The sequence below is a fragment of the Primulina huaijiensis genome, chromosome 2 (assembly GCF_012295235.1).
Source record: "Primulina huaijiensis isolate GDHJ02 chromosome 2, ASM1229523v2, whole genome shotgun sequence".
Classification (NCBI taxonomy): Eukaryota; Viridiplantae; Streptophyta; class Magnoliopsida; order Lamiales; family Gesneriaceae; genus Primulina; species Primulina huaijiensis.
This window is the reverse complement of record NC_133307.1, coordinates 21,184,994-21,200,860: the sequence shown is the minus strand read 5'-3', so window position 1 is coordinate 21,200,860 and position 15,867 is coordinate 21,184,994. Positions and strand designations below refer to the sequence as shown.

The following is a 15,867-nucleotide window of genomic DNA, read 5'->3' as shown; positions in this document are numbered from 1 at the left end:
TTTATTTCACTTAAAATTGTTGTGTATGTTAGATCTCGGTTTTCTACGTGTCCAAAACGCAGCGGAAGTTTTAAAATTTTTATTTTATTTTGACAATAAAAATATTTTGAGCACTCGTATGGTTTTAATATGAATAAACATTCATAGAAAGTTAGAAAAATTATACCTTTAGTGAATTAATTCACTTGGCTCCAATTACGCCGGTATTAGCGGACGTAGCTCTTGTTGTAAATCCCTACGAACGTTCTTCGATCTACGAATCAGGTCCACGACCAGATTATTTGTTCCTCTTTTAATTTGCACTAGAAAATTAGAAGATGTTTTGCGAAGAGATGAAATACGAAGAACAAATCGTCTCAATACTATAAGCCCGATTTTTCTTGAAAAAGAAAAAGTTTTTGAGAGCAGCCGCACAAGAAATTGGGAAGAGCCGAAAGATTCTGAATTCTTTCTTGCCAAAAAAACTTTCGGATGACAAATTATGCCATTAGAATAAAGAATTTTAATTATTTCTTTAATCCATCATTTACTTAATTAATCTAATTAATTAAGTAAACTATAGATTCCAAAATCCATGCCTTCTTATTTTTCACCGAAAAAAAATCCATGCATTATAATAAAAATCATTATTATCTTTTCTTTACTTAATTAATCTCATTAATTAAGTTAAATAAAGATTCTGAAAATGCATGCCAATCTCATAGCCAATCTCGATTTTTATTTTTGCTTTGTGTGCAAGTTACTAAAATTATGGTATCATGAATATTTTCATATTACATAAATCAATACCATATTTTATAAAAACTTAATGGACTATATTTTAACTCAATTAAAATATAATTAATTATTAAAGCCCATTTGAACTTTAATAAATTTGCATGATGAGCTTATACTCTTACAAGCCCATGATCCATGCTCTCATTACATTAATCTCGTCATAATCCCGATCGACGATCCAATATCATCGATGTGACAAATTCAACTTATTTGTTATTATGATGCACACTTTAATTTCGAGATCACCAATGTCTAAATAAGGCAGGTGTACTCCTTTGACTGTCTTAACAGTCATGCTCTCAAAATTTCTACAAGCTTTTATAAACTTTATTTATAAGCTTATCGATTGATCATATCAAACTTATTTCTTATAAATTCAACTCATTGAATTTATTATCTCAACGTTTTCTATAAATTCAACTCCTTGAATTTATTATCTCAACGGGAACAAGATAATCCAGTACTTGTGTGACCCTCAATGGTTCAGGGATACAGCTAGCCGTGGGTTCACAACTCTTTGTGATTCAGGACAATTTCCTTTATTCGGGCTTATCCTAGTTAGCCCCATTCTTTTCATCAACACCTTGATCAAGAATGTCAGAACTCATTTCTGATTGCACCCATCGGATCATGGTAAGAGCGTCTAGTAGCATCGCCCCATGATCCCCTAAGTATCACTGATAGTGCCTGCAAGAACCAGTCGATTATGATTAGCGTACAGTACGGTGCCTTCATCTCATATATCCAGATCGAATCTACAACCATTGGTTCATCGAGGGTTGCATATCAATTCGATAACTTTGTGACGCATATAATAGTGGCAATGCATGTACTATTGGAGAACTCCTTCTCTAACGTACATCTCATACTCTGGCCAGAGATTCCACGCACTATAATTTCATTAGATCACATAGGATAGCCACACCCGCAGGTGAGCGGTGAATCCCCAACGACAATGCACTGGCTCCTATATGTGTCGCAATTGTACCCAATCTCGCCACCTAATGACTCTCTGGAGCCGGTAAACGAGTCAAAGCACAGCCCTAGCATATAGAGCCTCAGTGTTGTCCCGGGTCGTAAGGACTAATGGTGTACAATCATAACCACGGACTTATTCTCTCGATGAATGATAACCACTTGGAAAGTCCGAGGGAGGGTTGTTCGGTATAATCATCATATGACTACCCATCTGCATGTTTGAACATCTCTATGCACTTACCAAGAAGCGCGGTACACAACATCACAGATGCTAGTCTCGAGCTCGAGCAACCTTTATCCATGTTTTAGGCGGCTGAATCGACTAGGAACGAATTTAGATTATACAGTGTTTACTAATGAGTTTCAACATCGAATTACGATTCATTTGTATTAAAGTATAATCAAAGACTTTATATATGCTGATTGTATGGGTATTCAGATAAAGTAAACTGAAACCATGAAAAGTTAAATTATATTAAACTAAAGATTGTTTATTACACTTGAGTCAATAAATTCTCTAGCTAACCGTTGGCTTGCAGGGCATCTACTATAACAGTGTACTGGTTACAAATGACTATGCATCCTTAAATAGCACTAAACTTCTCGCTATTAGAAAAAAAATAACGTGACATAATATTCTACCACCACTATACATGACAAAACGTAGTGAATACATTACATTATTCTACCACTACTATACATGACATGACATAAAATTCATTACACATTGACATAAAGTTACATACAAACAAAACTTAGTGGACACATTCCAGTATCAACAACATTTCATACTACTACCTTTGTTTGTGTATGTGTTTTTGTTAAGTACGACCGTTTTATCTTTTTTTTATAATTTGCTAAACTTACTCTCTATTTTAAGTACTGATAAAATTTTAATTTTAACATCATATAAAAAATTCTAGTATTTTTCACGAAATTAATTGTTCAAACCTAAGGAAATGATAGGAAATCGATTCTCAAACGACATGGAATATATTTATGTCTTTTTGAAAGAAAATATACATTTAAATATGGGAAATAAATGACAACAAAGCTAGAGGATTACTAATAAGTTCGATAAACTAAACTACTAGACGCTTAAAGCATAAAATTGAAAAACATGAGTATTTACTGAAATCTGGAAACATTGCAGAGTTTGATTGTCTGGAATTGATTGTGTAGATCATTTTCGTCTTTTATCTCCTCGTTTTTTTCAAATTCTTCAAGTTAATCGATCCCTCCACTTCTGATCGTGGTCGGTTGTAAGCAGATGAACCGAAATCATGGGCTGAAACTTTCATGGGCTGATCTATATTTACTTACTTTATTGGGCTTAAAAAATTTTAAGGCATTTTCTTATATATGCTTCATTAATTAATCTCAGCCCATTCTCAGATATGACATTCATCCTTCAACTTTTCTTCTCCGACTAGTAACATCCCTGAGTCACCATCATTGCACAAAAATCAGATACAAAAATTTTGCCTTTCTTTATTTAATTCCTCTTATTTGCCCTACATAAAGGTCTTGCCATTCCCATGTTTCTCAAGCCCAAATAGTCCATTAATTTCTCACTTCTGCTCTATCTTCTTACCATAACATCTGACGACTTCCAGGATTTCTCGATTGTTTATTTTTGCATATCCTACGTCTCTGTTCACTCATGTCCTTCCTCCATCCTTGTTTCCGCCAGCATCGTTGTAGCACCCTTACCCGATATGCCTACATTAACATATTGTTTGCATGCAATAACAAAACTTAAATAATCAAGATAATTGTAGTTCAACATCTTAAACAATGAATAATTCACATACCACAAGTAATACAACTGAAATGCGAAAATCTTGAACTACTATACAATAATATCGAATAAGGTAAATCAAAACCTGAATTTCATTGTTGAACCTCCTCTAGAAACACCGTTCTCAACTAGCCACTATCATGCTCGCATGGGCCGTTCAACTTGAGACATGCTCGTGAGAATATGGTGCCTAAAATAAAAGCAAAGGTGTGAGAAACAAAATAGCTCAGTACTCATACACGACATATATGCACATCTATGAATCATGAACCGTTGATCAGTGATCAACAATAGAATCTCATTCTTAGTCGAGGGGTACCTTCGGTGTAATACAACAGTCCATCGAGTTAGTTGATGATTCTCACACTCAATCGAGATCTTGGACATGTAAAGTCTTGGTTCATTGTAGCACACTAGTCCATCAAGTCAATGGGTGGCTCCAGGTACCTCAATCGTTCAGGAGAGAGGGTTGAGTGGACTTAGCAAATCAAGACTTATCTGTCTACTCAGTGCTCCTAGACATCAAACATGAGAATATTACTAACTTTCCAAAATTACATGCTCTTTCTAGGTAGTATGCTCATAACTTTTAAACATGCGCTATAAAGCTTATACTATATCCCCAAACTATTTGTAATCCTCTCAGATCATACCTTCGTCCGTCATCAGTCTTTTGGAGATGATAATTTTGTCATTCGATCCTTGAGTCGCACTTCCTATCAAAGCCATGAGTTTTGAGGCCTTGAAATTTTATCCTACATAGGCCCGATAGGTTTGAGGCCTTGGCTTTCTATCAAACCCCATGAGTTTTGAGGTCCTGACATTTTATCCTATATAGGCCCTAGAGAGACTTCTTATCAAAGCCAAAAATTTTGAAGCCCTGACATTTTATCTTATATAAGCTCCAGAGGCACGAGGCCCCGACATCCCATCAAAGCCCAGGAGTTTTGAGGCGCTTACATTTTATCTTATATAGGCCCGGGCGACATGAGGCCCCGACTTCCCATGAAAGCCCGTGAGTTTTGAGGCCCTGACATTTTATCTTATATGGCCTCGAGAGGCATGAGGCCTCGACTTCTTATAGAATCCTAGAAGTTCTGAGGCCCCGAGATACGAGGACCCGATACCTCACTCAAACGAGTGTTAGTAAACCAATCCAATCAGGGTATTTTCTGACACTTAAGAAGATTCTTCTTTTTATGTCTTAAAATGACTATGTTGTATTTGCTTAAAAATTAACAGACTGGTTTCTTCTCAACACATAGAAGCTTTTTGAGTTTTAAGATATTTTATTACGGGTTTGCTTATTAGTACAGACTAAGAAAAGTAAAGGAAGACCAGACAGAACCAAAGAAAGGAATTCTATTAATAAAAAGGTACCAAGCAAGGATTGGAAGCCGGAAAAGCAAAAAGAAAGAAAATTTACAACCCTATTCTATATGGTTCGGTCTCTCGGACCTGACGACATCTTTCTCTTTAGCCCCATCGCCTTCCCTAGGAATAGAATCGATGACTCGACCAAAGTCAAAGAAGTTCTCCTTATATATCGGAAGAAGCCCGGTTTCTTCAAATTGCTATTGGAACTTGTTGAAGTCCTGAATTCCGTCGATTGAAGGAAGGAGGTCCGTCATTCCTCCTCAGATCGCCGCTAGGCAGCCAGGGCAGACTCTATCTAAGTAGCTCAAGTCCTATGATTGTTGAGTTCTTCAATCAAGGATTGGGCTTGAGCATCCGAGGTCGAAAGCTTGGCCCTGAGTGAATCTGCCCTTGCAATAGCCACCTCAGTCTCTATCTGGGCCTTCTTCGGGCTCGATTGGGCCATTTCTAGTTGCTGGTAGCCTACCTCCGAGGTTGTCCTCAAGCCGATCACCACTTCTTCGTGCAAGAGCCGGGCTCGCTCCATTTTAACTTGAACTTGTTGGTGAAGCTCACTGGCGACTCAAGCCTGGTTTGCCTCTTTTTTGGCCATGGAAGCAACCTCCTCATAGGCAGCTATCGACATTTGAAGACCCTGTATAAACAAGAGTTGAGAAAAGTTACAACTGTTTAAGCAAAAAAAGAATTAAGATAAGAAACTTACAGAGAGAGCCCGAGAAATACACTCGAACAGTTTGTGATTGGGAGCCAGAACTCGAAGATGAGACTCTTCACCAGCTGAAGAAACCCCATCCAAGAAAAGGTTGCCCCGGATTCCTGGCGAGCTGGTGTTGCTCTGCAGGGATCAGCGCAGATGAGGAAGGGATGAACTCAGTTGCCCCGATAGAGCTCGAGGCCCCGTACTCAATACTCAGAATGACGGCCTCAACGACGACCATAGCCTTCCATTTTCGATGGAGGAGAGGGGTGAGGTCTTCAGAAGGGAGAATGAGTGCCCAAGCTCCCTTTCCTCAACTTGAGCTCTTTTTTCAGGTTTTCGAGCATCAATAGCTACCTGAGCTTGCTCATTTCTTCTCCTCGGCCGCTTTCTCAGCAGTCTGTCTCTTGACAAAGGCTTCTACATCTTAACAGCCCGTCTCTTGAGCACCCAAAGCGACAAATTCATCTTTTGCTCTGTCCTAAGGTCCTCAGCCCGGACGCTAAACCCAAAGACTACCAAGTTTTCCTCAGAGATCAAGAGGGAGTAGGAAAATTTCTGCTTTTCTACAAGCTATTTGCACCAAGTATAGGGTTCTTCATACTTTTATGCCCTAGGCAGCTCGGGCTAGGTAGAAAGACTAGAAAGGAAACCTATTGGACACTCTGGAGGGGAGGGAATATTGAATAAGAATAACTGTCCTTTCCATCCCTTTGGAGAAGAAGGAATATCACGAATGAAACTTTTATAGTTCCGAGAAGTTAGAGAGAAAACACTCTCATTAAATCGGCAAATAAAGTAGTATTGAATTATGAGATGGTTGATGAGGAAGTTGTTCATTTTAAAGAGCACGAAGGCTGAGCCATCATGCGGAAGGAGTTGGGGGTAAAGTTGATTTATACGGACCCCAAAAAATTGGGCCACCTCAATATAGAAGAAAGGGATGGAAACCGGAGGTCACTACGGACCTGATCCTTGAAGAAAGTATAATATCTGTCTGGGGGCTGATCAATCTGGTCCGAAGAAACTTTAAGAATGATGGTATTGAAAGAGGGGATGGACCCAAGGACTCGGAGGTCCTCGTCGGCCCCGGGCGGAGAGTACCGACCATGGTAGAGAACCATAGGGTACTAAGGGCCTCGGTCTTAGCCTTATTGGGAGCCCGAGCTTTGCCTTTGCCTTTCTCTAGAACCTGAGAATGCCTGACAAATTCATGTGAGGACTTAGGTTTTTCGCATTTCTTGACAGGGAGGGCTAGTATGGATTTTTTAGAAGTGGTGGGGAAAAAGAAATGAGGGGAGCAGAAGCGAAGTTTGCCAGACTCCAGGTCCAAGGATCAACAAACATTAGTAACAGAAATAGAAAATGTAGAATTTGACATGATCATAGAGAAAAGAAAACTTACGGAGTAAAATGAAGGACTAATTGGTCGGAAGGAAGGAAGGAAGGATGAGAGTTCGTCGGAATCTCAGAAGCAGGAGAGCAGAGCGCAAGGATGCAAAAGTGTGAAATGGGGTGGAACAATCAATATTTACATGTGAGGGAAAGTGATACCATCCGTCGATCTAAGAATAAGCGAACGAATGAGATATACATCAGAAATTGCACCGGGTTATTGAATAGGCATGCTCGGAATTCTAAGAGACTTATGTTGGACATTTGTATTTTTGGCTGCTAAGGTTATCGTTAGGCTGACATCATCCCTACCCGTCAATTGAAAAAATATCAACTTGTTTTCCACCCGAATCCAATCTGATAACTCGAGACAACGAGTAAGACTCTAGCCCGACTATTCAAGGAGGGATTGATGATACCCCGGAAAGTACCTGGGTCATGTTATAACTCAAACTAGGGAGGGGTCGGAACCCAAGACATCCTATAACTCAAAAGCCATTATAAGAACCCGCTTGGGCACCATTCTTGAAATTGCAAAAACCAAATAAAGTAATCGGACCAGCATACGCTCGAGTGAGCCCGGGCTCTCAGCCAATGTAATAAGACTTGAGGAGATCGGCTATTCATATAGCGATCATAGCACAAGTATTCCAAGACGTGGCAATCTTGGGCTCGCGGGTATGAGAGGTCATGCTTTGAAATAATTGGCATTTCATTGAGCACACACAAAGTTGGTATGACAGTACCAGAGACAGTATGAGATGTCAGTTGTGACAGTACCGAAGGCAGTATGAGAAGTCAGTTGCGACAGTGTCTGAGGACAAGGTATGAGCAGCCATCAAGCCGTCAAGAGTGGCTGGACACTGAAAACAATGTCATTTTGCTTATACCTCAATAAATACCCATGTTTTGTTAATTATGAGGCATTCAATTCATTTACTATTTCCACAAGCACTCAATATACATTCTTGATATTACATTTTTCCTTTTCAAACAAACATTTGAATGGCTTGAACGTCAGAGTAGACATACTGGAAAACCTTTTGACGCCCCANATTTATTTTAGTAAATTTATAATTTATTCATAACTATCATATCATATCCGCCAAGAATCCATATGTTTAATAGCAAGATGAAGCCTCAAAACCTATGAAGTATTGAATTCACATATCACTTGTGTGAGTAGTTAGTTTACTAGTTTAAATAGTTTGGATAAGAAATTTCTCACCCACAATTATATATAAAAAATAACTGTCATATTTTTTTTCTTCCTAAAATTGAAATATCCACAAATTATCTTTTTAAAAATACATTATTAATATAATTATATTTTTATTATCCTTATAATAATTACAATCGACAATTAAATAATCACAAATCTTAGAAAAAAATAATTGTACAAGCGCAACTATGCTACTGGTAGATTAACTAACACAAAAGTATCACAATCTCATCCGAAACTAAATGCCCGCATCACCCATCATCCAAAAAATATTCTTTAACACCATATTTTTTTAATTAAAAAATCTTATAGAAATATAATATACAAGTTTAAATCTTAATATAGTTTTAAAATATTTACCCAAAAGTTGATTTAGATAAAAATATATATATATATGTAGAAATTGTATGACAAATATACAAATCATTTAATGAAATTCGACATTTTATCTAAATTTTACAAGAGTAGATCTCTTGTGAGACGGTCTCACGAATCTTTATCTGTGAAACATGTCAACCTTACCGATATTCACAATAAAAAATAATACTCTTACTATAAAAAATAATATTTTTCATGAATGATCAAAAGAAGAGATCCGTCTCACAAAAAACGACACGTGAGACCGTCTCACACAAGTTTTTGCCTTTTTTATCATAGTTAAAATTTAAAAATATTCATATTATCTGAATAGTCTCATCTTATGATCCAATAGAAATGCATATTTTCTGATTTTGGTAAATTTAATTTCATTTGAGACAGTATAATTAGATAAACAAAATAGAAAAAAAGAAAATTAGAGGGAAAAGTCCAAAAAGGAAAAGTGAAAAAAATCCCAATAACTAACCACCAGTTTCGCCCACGAACCAGTCTTGAATACCGTGCTCTACCTTTTCTTCATTTTTCAGGTATTTTCACTCCCCATGCATAAATTAACAAATTCTCGTCTTCGAAAATTCTTCATATTTTGGTTGGTTTCTCGATTTTTTTCCCTTTTTTATTTTCAGTCGTGGGAATTTGAAATTTCAGAATTATGGAATGCATTGAAGCGAGAGCGTTGAAATCCAGTTTTCTCTCGCAAATGGCCATGAAAACGAATTCACAGGTGTTTTACAACGATGATGGATGGTGTTTCGCTGGAATGAACAGTGTCAATTCCGATGATTTCCCCGTTGAAGACCTCCTTAACCTCGATTCTCCTGAAAAGGAGTTTCAGGAGGGCTGTGTTGAAAAAGCTTATGACGAGATCAAGAGGCTGCCCCAGGAAAGGAATGTTGAAAATTCTGACGTAATTTCCGGTGAATTTCAGAGCCTTTCCGCCGGTGACCTCGTGGTTCCGGTAAGCGTTTAAATTTTTATTAATTCGTGTTTAAATTTAGCCTTCGGAAATGGGGGAAAACTGATAAATGCATGGATTTTCTGAAATTTGTTGCAGGTTGATGAATTGGAAAACCTTGAGTGGTTATCACAATTCGTGGACGATTCCACTTCAGCGTTCTCTCTGTTGTGCCCAGCTGGGAATTTTTCTGGTAGAAATGGACGGTTCTCCGGGAAACCTCCGCCAATCAACATTTCTGCGATACAGAAACCCCGGTCACCGTGCTTCCCGTTGCCTCTTCCCACGAAACCAAGGAGAAACCGGTCCAGATCAAATGGGCGGCCGTGGTCACTGCCGTCGCTGCCGTTGAGCGCCGCCGAGTCTTCTTCAACATCCCTGTCTTCACACGGTTCGTCCACTTTCAACCCCTTGTTTTTCGAAAACCCGGTTCAGAAAACTCACTGGTTTTCACCTCTGGAAAAAACTCCGGCGAAGAAGCAAAAGAGAAAACCGGAACCCGACGGCGTCGTAATATCCGGAAGGCGTTGTTCGCATTGTCAGGTGCAAAAGACCCCGCAGTGGCGAGCCGGACCGCTGGGCCCCAAAACATTGTGTAATGCTTGTGGCGTCCGGTTCAAATCCGGCCGGTTATTTCCCGAGTATAGACCGGCTTGCAGCCCGAATTTCTCACAGGAAATTCACTCCAATAGTCACCGGAAAGTTTTAGAAATGCGGCGGAGGAAGGAGAATGTGGTTGAACCAGATCTGTTGGTTCAGAGTTTCTGAAAGCATGCTAGGTGTAATTTGACCGGTCTTTGAAAAAACCGATGGCGGTGGGAATTACCGGTTTTTGTGGCGGAATGTAGGGTGGTAAATTAGAGAGATTATACGCTTCATAGGACTAGGAGGTAAGAGTTAATAATGGACATGGATTTTGTATAATCAATTCATTTGCAGGTTCCTAATTTAATTTTAAGTACAATAATTATGAATTTCTAAAACAATAAAATTAAATTAATGATTAAATTTATTACAAATTAATAATTTTATGCACTCATAATACCATTTCAACTTTACTTTTAAATCATTTTAAAATTCCAATTTTCGAATTTGGACCATCTCTGCAGTCAAATTTTGTGAAAGAATTTATTATTCAAGGTATAAGGATATTATCCGTAGAAAAACGAGAATCTCTCATTTAATATAATTTATATTAAAAATAGATATTTTTAATTTTTCACAAATCAAATGGATGTAATTGATTTTTAAATTGATAAAAGAAACTTGTTACTTTTAATTTCATAATTTAACGAATGAAATTATAATTTATCTTTTAAAAAGGAAAGATTGAGATGAAATGGGCCCATTTATAATTTATCTTCTTTGAAATGTCTAATTCCAATCTACCTATCCATTTCGAATTTAATAATATTATTAATGACGATGATTTTAATAAACACAAAAACTCATACGACATGATATTATAAATCAATTTTTGTGAGACGAATATCCGACTCATTTATAAGTTTATGTTATATTTTTTTTATGNTATATATATAATGACCAAGGTTCCACTGTAACTGATAATTGAATTGGGGTGGGTAAAAGTTTTTATCATGTGGTTGGTTACCCATGAAATTAATCAATTATTGGTGTTCCATAAAGTTGCACTGCGGCATGCCATGTGAGAATGGTTATGAATCAACTACATTTTTTAATCACTTCTCTATTATTATGTATTATGCACATTTTTACTCAAAAAGGCCGTTTATATTAATTACAGTAGTATAATGGAATATAATTTTGGTTTTGTGGAATTAATCCATTAATTTGTTTAAATATCCTAAAATTTGAGAACATCATCTATAATAGTTGACTTGCAAGATCAAGACCAAATAATTTTTTATTTGTTTCTATATGAACAAAAATAATTTAGTGACAAAGTCAAATTAAAGCTATAGTCGACGAGTAAATCTCCAGTGTCATTGTCTCATATATCTATAACCATGAGATATGTTGAATCGATTCATATTTTAAAAAAAAACATATTTTTTTTACATAAAAAATAATATTTTTCATAGACTGGATCAAGTTAGAGATATGTATTAAAAAAAATTCATGTGATAATCTCAGAAGAATTTTTGTAATAGTTGACATAACCAGTGTAATTTTGGAATTTGAATTTTAAAATTATTTAGAGATGGATTCATTACATTTCAATAGCTAAATAGAGCAATAGAAGCTGCTATCAAGAGAGTTTACTTTCAAGACTGTACTTTGATGGCAGTGGTGTGGATGTGTATCTACCTTTGGTTTTCATGAAAGACAATTATCAACTTTCTTGTTTCTAATTTGTCGTTAGATGTCCCATCCTCTAGATTAGGATATATAAAAAAAAGAATTTGTCGTCGATGTAAAAAAATATATTGTACGACATAAAGGGTGTATTCAAAATTTATTTTAGAAAGTAATTGCAGATTTTTTGGATTAAAAACTTATGAATTTAAAAGAATTTTTTAAAAAACTTTGAAATATTTTTCCAAATTAAAATACGAGAAATTGGTCTTCAGTCCTCAGCCGTCGATTTTTTTTGTGTTTAGTCCCTGGGTACTTTTTTAGTACCACATTTCAACATNTTTTTTGGATTAAAAACTTATGAATTTAAAAGAATTTTTTAAAAAAACTTTGAAATCTTTTTCCAAATTAAAATACGAGAAATTGGCCTTCAGTCCTCAGCCGTCGATTTTTTTTGTGTTTAGTCCCTGGGTACTTTTTTAGTACCACATTTCAACATATTTGTACCACATTTCCACATGAAGTGTACCACATTTTGTATGACATAGTACCACAATTTTGTGGGTAGTGAGTGAACCTAAAAAAATATTTGGATTTGGGATTTTTCAGCAACTTCCCCATTAAAATATCCTTTAACAGTAAAAAAATAAAAAAATAGAGAAAAAAAATCCTTATTCTGATTTATGTGAATCAAATTGAGCCAGAATTCACCACACTATTTCTTGGGCTTACAAGCCCAACATATGTGTATAACCAACCTTTTATCTGTACAAAGCCAGAAGGAAAGAAATGATTGGATTTGGAAAAATCAATCTAATTTTTGGACATTCATATTTTATATATGAACGCATGGTTTATCTTTACCAGATAATTTTTTAAATTTATGTAATTAATCTATATTATTTATGTATATATCTAAGGACTGTTTGGTTGTTTGCAACTTCTACTTTTAAAAAAGTTATTAAATTTACAGATTATGAAGATATGAGGAAAAATCATTAGTGAGTAGGGTTGAAAACGAAAGTGAAAAACTGAAAATCAGAAATTAGTAGTATTTTCGTAAATAAATTATTATAGAGTTAATTTTTATAATAATCATTTTTGTAGAAACAAAATCAACATCCCACCAATTTTTGGGTTTAAATTAAACTAAGTAGAAGGTAACACATAATTTGAGTTTAAGGATTTTGATTTTTTATTTTTTTTTAATTCAAATGCCAAGCATTGTTATGACTTTTACTAACAACCTTGGTCACCATATATAGATTGCCTAAAATACCTTCCTTATTTTTGTAAAAAAAAAAATATAAATTGTAGAAGCTATAAATTTTATAATAAAATAAAAATCGAAACTTAAATTTGAAGTTCAAAATTCATTAAAAAAATTTATATAAAAATATAATGTTTAACGCGTGTGATGATTCTTAGGTATAAATGAATCGAGCGGTTCGTGAGTTTTTCGAGCCTGCTCAAAAAATATCGAATTTGAGCCGAACTTGAACACGTTCAAATTTTTTTCAAACCGAAAACGAGTCTAAATTATTTCGTTCGTTAGTTTGTGTGCCTTAATATTTTATCAATATAATATAATTATACACTAAATTAATAAATATCGAATTTTCGAGAACTAGAACTCGATCTTTAATTCAAATTAAACCGAATTTGAGCAATTTTTTTTTAAAAAATTTCGAGTTTCGAATCGTGCTCGAACTCGAATATAACTTATTCGATCCGAATTCGAACCTTACATTTTTCGTCATATTCAAATCGATTGTGTGTGTTTATAGCGATATCCTAATCATTTATAATATGTATATAAATGGACAGCGTATCAAATAATTAATTATTTAAAAAAAAGGAAGAATCATTTATACTCTTTAAAATTATCCAACCGCGGCAAAACATACGTCATGCAGTGATTATTTTCTTTCTGGAAGTATACCCATGCATTTAATTTAATCAGCCAAAGAAATTCTCCATTATAGAAGAGGATCGCAGTCATGGATTTTGGTCTTGCCACTAACTTTTCTTCTCTATATATAGATATGTGTATGTATATGTAGAAAAACCTGACATGTATTTGCACACAAACACAACAATGGAGAATTTTATCCCATTCAACCCAAACTTATCCTTAGCCTTGCCAATATTACTTCTCCTTTTCATCACTATCTGGTTGAGAAATTCTGCAAGAAGAAACCCTTTTCCACCAGGGCCAAAGGGTTTACCATTGATAGGCAACTTGCTCATGATGAAAGATTTAACCCACCGCAGACTGGCGGAGCTGGCGGAGGTCTACGGCGGATTGTGCCACTTGAGAATGGGGCAGCTTCACATGGTGGCGGTGTCCACGCCGGAAATCGCAAGGCAAGTCTTACAAACACAAGACAACTTGTTCTCTAATCGTCCTGCCACGGTTGCAATAAGTTACTTGACCTACAATAGAGCGGACATGGCTTTTGCACACTATGGACCCTTTTGGAGGCAGATGAGAAAGATTTGTGTCACTAAGGTTTTCAGTCGAAAAAGGGCCGAATCGTGGGCGTCTGTTCGCGAAGAGATCGACTCTTTTTTGAAGAATGTCGATGCTAGGATAGGTTCATCTGTCAATATTGGTGAGATGGTGCTTGGGTTGACTAGGGATATCACTTATAGGGCTGCGTTCGGATCCATATCAGAAGAAGGGCAAGAGGAATTCTTGAGGATCATGCAAGAATTTTCCAAGCTTTTCGGGGAATTTAATGTTCTCGATTTCATGCCTTGGTTGGGTTGGATTACTTACCAAGGGGCAGATTTACACAAGAGGCTTGATAGAGCTCGAGGATCGTTGGATGTATTTATCGATAAGATCATAGATGATCATCTAGATAAGAAGACAAATAGAAAAAGTAATGAAGTTTGTGATGGTTTTGAGGATGATATGGTTGATGAGTTAATGGAGTTTTGTGATGAAAATGGAGGAAAAAGTGATTTAGGGTCGGCTATAAGTATTACTAGAGACAACATCAAAGCCCTGATCATGGTAATACTATTTTAATTTATGTGTCAGCCTATATTTTTGGAGATGATCATGCTTTAGTTTAATCTTAATTATAATATATATAAATATATCTATTTGATTTCTAAATAATATTCTCCCCCAAAATATCGTAATCATTCCATTGACATATTTTCTTGTATGGTTTTTTTCCATTTTCTAAAGGATGTCATGTTTGGAGGGACCGAAACCGTGGCATCGGCCATAGAATGGGCCATGGCAGAGCTAATGAAGAGCTGGGAGGACCTAAACAAGCTACAACAAGAACTAGCTAATGTAGTGGGATTAGACCGAAAAGTCCACGAGTCCGACCTCGACAAGCTCACGTACCTCAAATGCGTCGCCAAAGAAACCCTCCGTCTCCACCCTCCGATCCCGCTCCTCCTCCATGAAACAACCGTCGACACCGTGGTTGATGGGTTCAGGATCCCGGCTAGGGCACGCGTGATGATCAACTCGTGGGCCATTGGCCGGGACAAAAATGCATGGGATGATCCCAGCACATTCAAGCCCTCAAGGTTCCTAGACGTTGGTGCACCGGATTTTAAAGGAAGTAACTTTGAGTTTATACCATTCGGGTCGGGTCGAAGGTCGTGCCCTGGTATGCAGTTAGGGCTCTATGCATTGGAGTTGACCTTGGCTAACCTTTGCCATTGCTTCAATTGGACTTTACCGGATGGCATGAAGCCTAGTGAGCTTGATATGAATGATGTGTTTGGACTCACCGCACCTAGGGCAGTCCAACTTGTGGCTATCCCGACTCGTCGTCTCACTCGACTAATATAGCGTGATAAATGGAATTATATTTTCGTACATTAATTTTTATTAATGTATATTGAAAATATTATGGATAAGGATTTTATTTTGTTGGTTTATTACAATCAATTCAAATCAAGTAAATCACATTCATGAGTGGAAGAATGAAGAAAAGAGGAAAGTAAAAAAGTTGATTATTTCATTGAAGAATATAATG

General features: G+C 36.3%; 2 protein-coding genes across 3 annotated transcripts; both read left to right on the top strand.

The window, feature by feature from the left end:
* Positions 1-9,017: 9,017 nt before the first annotated feature.
* LOC140959807 (GATA transcription factor 7-like) lies at positions 9,018-10,527 on the top strand. 2 transcript variants are annotated; one of them, XM_073417825.1, is made up of 3 exons: positions 9,018-9,152; positions 9,252-9,583; positions 9,680-10,527. In XM_073417825.1, the coding sequence occupies exons 2-3, from the start codon at positions 9,278-9,280 to the stop codon at positions 10,346-10,348; spliced, it is 975 nt and encodes a 324-aa protein (XP_073273926.1). In that variant the 5' UTR covers positions 9,018-9,152; positions 9,252-9,277; the 3' UTR covers positions 10,349-10,527. The 2 variants fall into 2 exon arrangements, with proteins under 2 accessions (XP_073273926.1, XP_073273934.1); XM_073417833.1 differs by having other exon boundaries at positions 9,065-9,152; positions 9,274-9,583.
* Positions 10,528-13,819: 3,292 nt separating this feature from the next.
* Positions 13,820-15,769, top strand: LOC140959797 (cytochrome P450 84A1-like). The gene is made up of 2 exons (XM_073417814.1): positions 13,820-14,879; positions 15,060-15,769. The coding sequence occupies exons 1-2, from the start codon at positions 13,932-13,934 to the stop codon at positions 15,678-15,680; spliced, it is 1,569 nt and encodes a 522-aa protein (XP_073273915.1). The 5' UTR covers positions 13,820-13,931; the 3' UTR covers positions 15,681-15,769.
* The last annotated feature ends 98 nt before the right edge of the window (positions 15,770-15,867 follow it).

Coding starts and splice junctions, on each gene's coding strand:
- LOC140959797 (XM_073417814.1), top strand. CDS start 13,932: ATGTATTTGCACACAAACACAACAATGGAGAATTTTATCCCATTCAAC. Junction 14,880..15,059: donor ACATCAAAGCCCTGATCATG/GTAATACTATTT, acceptor CATTTTCTAAAG/GATGTCATGTTTGGAGGGAC.
- LOC140959807 (XM_073417825.1), top strand. CDS start 9,278: ATGGAATGCATTGAAGCGAGAGCGTTGAAATCCAGTTTTCTCTCGCAA. Junction 9,584..9,679: donor CCGGTGACCTCGTGGTTCCG/GTAAGCGTTTAA, acceptor AATTTGTTGCAG/GTTGATGAATTGGAAAACCT.